We start from the raw sequence: 9,971 nt of genomic DNA, 5'->3' as shown, positions 1-9,971 counted from the left end.
AAAAATGAAAATTCTGTCATTAATTACTCACCCTCATGTCGTTCTAAACCCGTAAGACCTCCGTTCATCTTCGGAACACAAATTAAGATATTTTTTGATGAATTCTGACAGCTCTCTGACCCTCCCATAGACAGCAATGTAATTACCAATATCAAGGTCCAGAAACGTAGCAAGGAGATCGGTAAAATAATCCATGTGACGCCAGGGGTTCAACCGTAATTTTACGAAGCTACGAGAATACTTTTTGTACGCAAAGAAACAAAAATAACGACTTTATTCAACAATTCGTCTCCTCCGCGTCACCCTGTAGCGCCATTTTAGAGAGTATCCACTGAACATAAACAGCGTATGATATTCTGTGTCAGCTGCGTCACACGGATACGTTGTTTTCGTTCAAATCAAAGCGTAAACAACGTAGAAAATGTATCCGCGTGACGCAGCTATTCAGAATTCATCAAAAATACCTTAATTTGTGTTCCGAAGATGAACGGAGGTCTTACTGGTTTAGAACAACATGAGGGTGAGTAATTAATGACAGAATTTTCATTTTTGGGTGAACTAACCCTTTAAAGAAAAAACCGTGTGTAAACAAAAAACTTAATTGTTCATGTGTTTATTCAACAGGAAAACACAGTGTGCACACAATACACAGTTTGCTCTTTCCAACCCAAAGCTGTTAACCAAGACAGAGTCTATTAATGGCGGCGTTCCCAACCACAGCGGTCCTTGGAGAGACATTGCTGAAATGGAGGAACTATTCTCCAACAAAGGCACAAGTAGGCCCTTCACCGCTGCAAAAATAACCTACTGTTTTTATTACATTGCTGATGATTATGTATGGAGTACATAATCTTTTGTTTACTTTAATCTGCACTGCTATTAGAAGAATATACATCATTCACGTCCTCAGTTCAGAAGCCCAGGCCTAAGAAGAAATCTCAAAAGGATGGCCTTGCGAGACGTGAAGTGTTGAAACCAGAGAGTAAGGACCCACATAGTTAATAAATTATTGATTGAAGTAATTAAAGCAGTTGTTCTTCTGTAATAATGGAGTGTATAGATGATCATTCACACTTTTGGTTTGTGCGTTTCTGCAGACCTGCCTCCCCCACCTGAGCCCCCTCCTGTAACGGAGGACCCACTCAAGCACCTGACAGACACACTGGACAATGGCGGGAGCAGGACGCCCCCACAGCACAGAGAGAGAAGATCAGACCGCAGAACAGCTGCACAGTGGAGCACGGAAGGTCAGACTAGGAATAACAAAAAACTTTAGCTAGTAGTGATTGCAAGTATCACTATTGCTACTAAAATCAGCCCCAAAACACCTTAGCAGTAACATAGCAATGCAATAAAATATGGCATGTCACTTTTAAAATAAAAAATGGTAAAACTCCTAAAAATGGGCAGTTTTATGTAAATATAAAATTTTTAAAAATGTGTTTGTATAAAACAGTAGTCGTATATAGATTATGAAATCTAAATCTAAATGTGTGATCTAAATTATCTATTTAAACCTAAATGTTAAATCTAAATGCAAATGTTAAATATAAAAAATAAATAGAAATGTTACATGTATATCTAAAATATAAATGTTAATTGAATGTTTTTTAAAAAAATAATACGGGTTACAAAAATGTTACAACTGCTAAATATGGCAATTTTTGATGCAAAACCTTCTTTTTTTAAATTATGCATTTGTGTAAAGACAATACCTAAAATATTTAGATTATATAATTCTATCTATTTAAATCTAAAGGTTAAAGCTTAAATATAACAAGTAAATATAAATGTTGTACATAAAATCTAAACATGTTAAACATGTTATCTAATTGTATCATATATAATTGTAAATCTAAAACATAAATGTTAAATATAATATTAAGTATTAATGTTATAAATAAATGTTATAGTGTTATAAATAAAATAAAATACATAAATATAACTACATATCAGTGTGGCAATTTTTTTAATTAAACTGGTTGCAAAAAATATGGTCGTTTTATGCTGTTTTCAAACAATTATGCATTTGTGTATTTGATATTTATTTTGATACTAAATATTCTATTTAAATCTAAATGTAAATCTTAAATCTTAAACATCAAAAACTAATATTTTTAAATATTATTTAAAAAAAAAAAAACACTAGCTTTCTATTTTTTCTATTCTATCTACTTGTTTTTCTTTGTGTGTGTGTATATGTGTGTGTGTGTATAATATATATATACACACACACACACCTTGATACGTGTACTGCGTTAGGCTAACCGAGACTTGTCATTTGCATTTATATATTGTTGCTCTTTTGTTAGTTTTGACTGCTTTTATTGTCCTCATTTGTAAGTCGCTTTGGATAAAAGCATCTGCTAAATGACTAAATGTAAATGTAATATAAATGTTATATATAACATATAAATATAAATGTTAAACCTAAATGTAAAACTAAATTATAAGTTTTAAATATAAAAATTAATTATTGTTTTAAATAAATGTTAAATATAAATATAGATCTTGACATTTATATAAATACAAATCTAAACATTTAGAGAACATGCAAATTAACATCTCTGGGCTGTCTTGCCATTGGTTCAGTGCGACATTGAACCCTTTAGCAACTGCGTAGAAATGCCCTGGCAACCATCCACAGCATCATCCATTCTAACATACTAGTATCATAAATGCTAACACCACTCTCATCTTCTTCATAAAATATTGTTGTGACTGATATCAACAACAAAAAAATCCACATCTAAACTTCCTAGTAAAAATCTCTTAGAACACCTTAGCAACTGCGAGGAAACTCCCTGGCAACCACCCACAGCATAACCCATAGAACCACGCACGGGCAGGCAGCATCTCATATTCTTTATAAAATGTAAAAATATAGTTCTGTGTGTTGCATTTTTGTTTCTCACTCTATATTTGACTGTTTTGACTGTTTCACTGCAAAGATGAAGATTTAATCCAGTATTTCAAAGCAAACCTGCTGTCCAGCGGTCAGATGTCCAGCCACTGTTCCCTCTCCAGAAGCTCTGCCTCTCACTCCTCCGCAACCTCGCATTCCTTGGGGGCAGGAAGGAGGAGAAATGAGGTTAGATGAGTTTGTGTGGGACTGTGTATCTTGTCCGGTCGACACATGGTCTGAATAAGTTCATTAGTCACTGGCCACGCGTGGGGCCTTGGAGCATTGTAGTAAATTAGCAATCGATAAGCTCCAGGACACTCGGCGTGCAGAGCTGGAAGCACACTAAATGAATCAGGCAAATGATTGCATTTCCACTTTTTTTAAAGAACTGTGTTGTCTCATTTGGTCTCCATGGTATTGATATTCCATTGAATATTAAAAATACAACTAATACGTTTGTTGGTTAGAGCTAGGTAGAATATTACTGCATGATACAGCTTTAATGTGCCAGAACTAGATTGCCTGGCAACAAAATGAAGATTTTATGTCATTTTGGGCTTGTTTATTTTCAGAACATGATATGAGGAGAGAAAGTTGTCCTGTTGTTCACCACTCTACATGCAACATATGCCATGCAGTGTATATGCCTCCGCGCTCTGGTCCTTCACCTGTTTTTTTGTTTGTGTTTTTTTAGAAAGGTTTTTTAAATGATCCATTGTTGTCCTACCTCTGTATGTATATATTTTTACAATGTTTTTGTGTGAGGAAAAAGGCATGCCGGAAGGTGTGCTATTTTATTATTTATTATTATTTATTGTATTTATTAGTTTAAAAAGAAAATCAAATGTTTAAAAAAAATGACAGAAAATTTTAGATGAACATGATGTTTGAATGTATATGGCGCATACATGTATGCCTCAATGTCTACATGTAATAAAAAGGTGTTTCAACATTTTTGTGGACAAATATAACAGATCATCAGGCACAGTCTATGTGAACAAACCATCCAATGATACATTAGTAAGTCTATAGAATACCAAATGTTTGTTGTTGTAAATCCTCGCTAGGACTGTCTCCTTACTATCCTGTGCTCACCTAAAGGGTTTTCTTTTCTCCTGGAGAATGATTCACACCATGTCAGACTGTTTTCCACTGATGCATCAATCATTTGCAGTTTTACATGTTCGGATTGCATACAAAACACAATAAAACTCATGTTCTAAGACTTGTTTGACAGTACTGTTACTGATATGGATTTCTTTGTCTATTATTTTGTCAATAACTGTGCACTTGGGTTTGGAATTCATGAAAATGTAACATGTAATTCTCATTAGTGTCCATGTTCGCGTGTTCATGAAAGACTGTCGGTCTGTGTATTAAAATGCGGTCACAAATCACGTTTGTACGGCAAAAAATCTGAGAAACACAAGAGGAATCCAAAACTCAACAGGAATCCAAGTAATTGTGAATTTCACAGTGATTCATATCGAAATTATTGTATTTTGCCAGCGAAAATTTGCCATTTCATATCGGATTAAAGTATGTTAAAACATGCGAATTTACTGCTTTTACCAATATAAAGCTGATTGGTTTGAAAGTGAAGGAATCATGCAATGGACGTATTTTAATATCCATTCGCCAGTAGGTGGCGACAAGCGACTGTCTTTTTGAGTGAGTCATGAATCTTTCTTTCAACCAATTTGTTCAAAAGCACTGATTTATTCAGAAACGAAACGTGACAGTTTTCATTAAGTGAGTCAGTCAATCGTTGTAGATGCTGTTCCAAATGCAGCTAATCTTTATGAACGAGTCATTGAATAATTGAATTGGCCCAATGCAGAGAGCCTCACCTGACCTTCCAAATTACTATTACAAACGCCTACATCTTTTATTTAGACGCAAATTTTTACAAGCCACTGTTTGAATTCCTCTCTTCATAAATTGAATTTACTCCCTGAAATGGCTTATCTGCCGTAGAAATAATTTAAACCCTGAAAGACTGTTATTTTGGTGTTGCAGTTGCCAAAATGTAGCTTTAAGGACAAAACATATTTGCGTATAAACAGCATCCACGCAAGAGCATCAACACAGCTGTCCAAAGCAGAAATGTGAATTTTCAGTCGCTTAGAAACAAGCGCAGAAATAGACATGTTTAATGAATACACCAGTCTGTTTTGAGCACATTAACTATGGCCTAGTTAAAGTAGGGTGGTTCAAGTCAAGCCACAAAGATGTGAACCAGTGGTGAATGTGAGTGTGTCTCACGTGAGACCTTCTTCTCTGGAGATCATTTTGAAATTTTAATAAACACTTTCTGACCTCTGAACATTTCTCTATGCCTCTGAATCTGACCCCACTCACCTCGTGCCATCTAGTCACATTTGAAATCACACAAAGTAGGCAGCAAACTTAATTAACTCACATGTGGTGTATTTAAAACCCTGTGGGCCCCTCTGGGTTTAAACGAGAAAGGAACATTTGAAAATGTATGCTAGTGTGGATGGGCCGTTGCTGGGATACGTGTGGGTAGTGCTGGGTGGTTCAGTTAAATATGGGTCAGTGAGTGCATCGTCCTGTCCCCACACTCATTTCATATGGAGTCATGTGTTAAAAGAGAGATTTTTGATGATATGTCAAAGCACATCCCAGTTGGTTCTTTGGGACGGCAGACGTTTAAAACCTCTGCATTGACTGGTGGGGAGTAAAGCTCCATTAATGCAGCACTCAGGATTGATGAAGGCAGTCCATGGATTATTACAAGCAACTTTGCTGGATGAGTTTTTGATAAGAAGAGCTTTTGGTTCAGATTGTATAGCAACAGGATCCCTTATAGCTAGGATCTAATCCAGAGAATTTGTGAAAGTGGCTTTAAATAGAGGCCACTTTTTTCTTTAAAGGAACACTCCACTATTTTTGAAAATAGGCTAATTTTCCAACTCCCCTAGAGTTAAACAGTTGAGTTTTACCGTTTTCGAATCCATTCAGCCGATCTCCGGGTCTGGCGGTAGCCCTTTTAGGTGTAGCTTTTCATAGATCATTGAATCTGATTAGACCATTAGCATCTCGCTCAAAAATGACCAAAGAGTTTCTAGAGTTTCAAGAGTGGTCTTAGTACACGATGTAACTACAGAAGAGTCAAGTTTTAAATAGGAAAAATATCTAAACTCTTTGGTCATTTTTGAGCGAGATGCTAACGGTCTAATCAGATTCAATGATCTATGCTAAGCTACAGCTAAAAGTGCTACCGCCAGACCCGGAGATCGGCTGCATGGATTCGAAACGGTAAAACTCAACTGTTTAACTCTAGGGGAGTTGGAAAATGAGCCTATTTTCAAAAATAGTGGAGTGTTGCTTTAAGTATTCATTTTTCATCATACTTTATTATCATAGTCCATTAAAGAAGCATGTCACTTTGTTAAACTAGTTTCAGCTCTTGAAGTTGGAAGTAGCAACAGATCTTTTCTTTTGAACTGACGTACATCCAAGTGAAATGGACTTTCGAAAAACAAACAAATTTAAGGCAGGGTTCTTGCATCACTTTGCGATGATAATTCATATTACAGTAACGTTAGACTGCTTTTTTCAGGTCTTGCTTCTAATTAAAGTTGTGATAAAAAGTAGAAGTAAGCACTTTTGTACTTTTACTCAAATCTAATTTATAAAAAGAGTACTTACATTTTCACCGGAGGGTCTCTGTACTTTACTTGATTGGTGTACTTCATCTGCACTGTTTATGAGTGCAGTGGATTAAGGTTTTATATTGTAATTTTCAATCCACATTGACAAACCAGAGAGGGGCTGCTTGGCTCTAACTGTGAGTGATTTCCTATTTCAATTAATGTGGATTAACTGAGCTACAGCAAGGCCTCTGCTGGATCATTGTCTAATGAGGAGAAATGACTGACAGAATGCATTATTTGACTCATTTGTAAGTATGGGAAAATGTGCTCTAGAATGTGTAATGAACTTGCATCACTATATGAGATGCAAATAACTGTCACCTTTGATTTTCATTAAAATGTGAATCTGAAAACACAGTTCCAATCACTGGCAGGAGTAACATTAAATAATTTTCCAATTCTGGCTCTGAATTTGCTAGTCTGTATTGATAGACAAGTAAAATCTGTTCCTGATTATGCTGAACACTGAAAGCTGCATGAATAGGATGAGATAAATTCAGCACCTCACTTACCATTTTAAACTTTCTAATGTTAAGGACCCCTTTTCTAAAATATATATATATATATTTTTTTTTTTTTTTGTATAAGGACCCCTTAATATTGTAAAAAAAATATATGAATAAAAAAACAATAAGCATGATATACCGTTTATATTATATATAGAGGTATGTTGTTTGTTTTAAGTAAATATTTTAGAATGTATATTTTTGTTTTTTAATATTTATTTATAATAATTTTATTTAACAATGTTATAATTTGTATTATCTATTGTACTAAAAACAAAATAAGTTATTAAAATATTATCTGTAAAACTGTACTGTGTAAACCTGAAGAGAAACGGTTTCAGTTCATTCAAGTATATAGTGCTTTTCACAGTAAATTTTTTATTTTTTTTATTTACCAGAGCGCAAAACTTCAAAAACGGCTCCAAAAACTCAAAATCCCCTAACAATGTAGAGTAGTGATTAAAAACAAGAAACCATGAGAATCTGTCTTCAACTAGTGGTAGATTGATGGTTCTGCACCCTACATATGGCATGGACACGACTGGTCAAAATCAGAGTTGAGTGAGTTCAAACCAGATGGTCAGGACACGGCAACAAGTCTCACACTCCAGACCTCAATGATAATCATGATCGTGAAATAGAGATATTGAGAAAAACATAGCAAGCCAGCCCAAGCCTGTTTTCCTGGTTTAAGCTGGTTCTAAGATGTTGTGTAACAGTTGTTAGCATGGCCCAAATCTCTCTAAAACCAGCATCCAGCATAAAAAAAAACATCCCATCCTGACCATGCTGGGAGAGCAGAAAAACAATTCAGGCTGGTTTAAGTCATTTTTCAACAGGTATATTTCAGAAGTCTTGTAAAATCGAGCTCTTATTCCTTATTAGCACTACTTGCGTATTCAGCATTTGAGCTAATTTTTGCACTCTTGAAACAGCACTGGGAGAAGATTGGAAACTCAACTGCTTGAAGCCATTGTTTCAGTTGTAAAATGGATTTAGACGAGCACAAATCTAATTAGCCAATTAGCTAGCCAGCAGCACAGATCCACAGTGACGTTTAGCCTAATGAATCCGCCACACTGCGTTGTTTGCCACGGTTCCCTCAGCACCCTGAAATGAACCGTGTGTCCCAAAATGAGCTTTCAGCACCTCAGAAGCCATTCAGACAGACACAGGAGGATTACAGAGACTGTGATCATTTAGCTCTTGTTGCGTCATTCCAAAATCAACAAAGGATGATGTAATAATGCATTACTTGCTATGCTGAGGGCATCTGTCTTGTACAGTTTCACCCCCGGGATCAGAGAAAATGAAGCTTGTATAATGGAGGAGTGAGTTAATACTGCATCACAAACTCTTCAATTATACAAGCTCAGTTTTCTTTATATGTTCACAAAAAAAGTATGATTTCATTAAACAAAGAACAAAACAAAACAGAAATAAAACAATATATAAAGTACAGTAACATTGCATAGGACCTTAATACACAAACAAAGGAGACAAAGTAACACAAACTGAGTATTTAAAGAGATCTAAAAACCATCTGTTTCATTTCAAGCCAGATATAGTGCAGAAAAAAAGGCCTTATATACCCAAAGTCATTTCCTCCTATTCATTTATTATAATTAGTATTAATTAATTATTATATTAATTAAACATTAATTGTATAAAAAGTGAATTATTTATTAATTAATTTGTTCAGATATTATAACCATGTCTTGTTGACATACAACGCATTGCATTTAAAAACACCAGATGCAGCACAGAAAAGGAAACGAATGCAATGTCTGCTTTCATGGGACAAAATTACATCATGGTAATTCTTCATGAAAAGCAACTGTGGGGCACTCATGCGCATGTTCTCAAAAAAAAAGTGGAACGGCAAAATAGGTTTTGTGCAAACGCCCTTCAAATAGAGGTCATTGCTTTTTCTGTTTCTGTGTGTTCTTTGGATGGATACTGGGATTTTAAATCTACCATAACAATTTTTTTTTAGCATAATATGCAGTTTTGTTTTGGTTTTTTTGTATTTCCACACTCCAAGTTAGCATCACCTGCTTCCATCGACAAAACAACCCAACAGAAATTTTCCATTGGCTTTCAGATTACTGCAGAAAATAAGCTCTGTGACTAAGATTATGATCCACACACGTTTTGTTCATCATGTTTATAACCTTCAGAAATAAACACAACTTTTATGAATTTTGAAGCCTAAATACAATCACCAGAAGTAAAAATCTAAACCTAGGATATAAACAAACTCTAGTCACTTCACCACCATTAAGCTTTCGACAACTCTTTCAGTCTCTATTTAAAAACATTTTTCCTGAAAGTTTGAGTTAGAATCCCTGCAAACATGTCCTTGCGGGGCCCATGCTGGCTTTTTGCAGGCACAGTGGGCTAGGGCCATCCCACACCAAACCAAAACAGGCCCAGTGCGGGCTTGCCCAGGTGAAGCCCACAGCTTTGGGCTCACCGCAGGCTATCTGTGAGCAGGCCACACTAGCGGACTGTCCACATTAATCCAATGATGGCCCAGTTTGGGCCAGCCCGTTCGGGCCCAGAGCAACTTTTGTATCCTTTGGGCCCATGCAGGTTTTGTGTAGGCAGCCCTGTAATGCAACTAGGAGAATACAAACAACATTGACTGGCCATTCTTTAGCCACTCAATTGAAGTGGAATGGCACAAACCAAAAGAGACCTTTTCAGAATCTGTTGTTTCATATAGGCCAGGGATCCTCAAATCTGGCTCACGAGATCCACTTTCCTGCAGAGTTTAGTTCTAATCTTAATCAAACACACATGAGCATGCTAATCAGTGTCTTCAGGATCATTAGAAAATCACAGTTGGGTGAGTTTGATCAAAGTTGGAGCTAAACT

At 35.8% G+C, this 9,971-nt stretch overlaps 1 protein-coding gene across 4 annotated transcripts in view; it reads left to right on the top strand.

The window, feature by feature from the left end:
- LOC107748585 (roundabout homolog 2-like) overlaps nt 1-3,573 on the top strand; it is a 59,713-nt gene extending 56,140 nt beyond the window's left edge. For 2 of the 4 annotated variants that reach the window (XM_016563439.1, XM_016563436.1), the window contains 5 exons: nt 625-776; nt 884-982; nt 1,098-1,247; nt 2,952-3,091; nt 3,478-3,573. In XM_016563439.1, coding sequence (XP_016418925.1) covers nt 625-776; nt 884-982; nt 1,098-1,247; nt 2,952-3,091; nt 3,478-3,489 — 553 coding nt within the window. In that variant the 3' untranslated portion in view covers nt 3,490-3,573. The remainder of the gene's footprint in view (nt 1-624; nt 777-883; nt 983-1,097; nt 1,248-2,951; nt 3,092-3,477) is intronic. The other 2 variants (XM_016563438.1, XM_016563437.1) reach the window with 2 other exon arrangements.
- Nucleotides 3,574-9,971: the final 6,398 nt, after the last annotated feature.

This window comes from Sinocyclocheilus rhinocerous, unplaced genomic scaffold (genome assembly GCF_001515625.1).
Source record: "Sinocyclocheilus rhinocerous isolate Xijiao unplaced genomic scaffold, SAMN03320098_v1.1 scaffold620, whole genome shotgun sequence".
Lineage (NCBI taxonomy): Eukaryota > Metazoa > Chordata > Actinopteri > Cypriniformes > Cyprinidae > Sinocyclocheilus > Sinocyclocheilus rhinocerous.
Note: the sequence above shows the minus strand (reverse complement) of the source record. Positions and strands in the feature narration are given on the sequence as shown.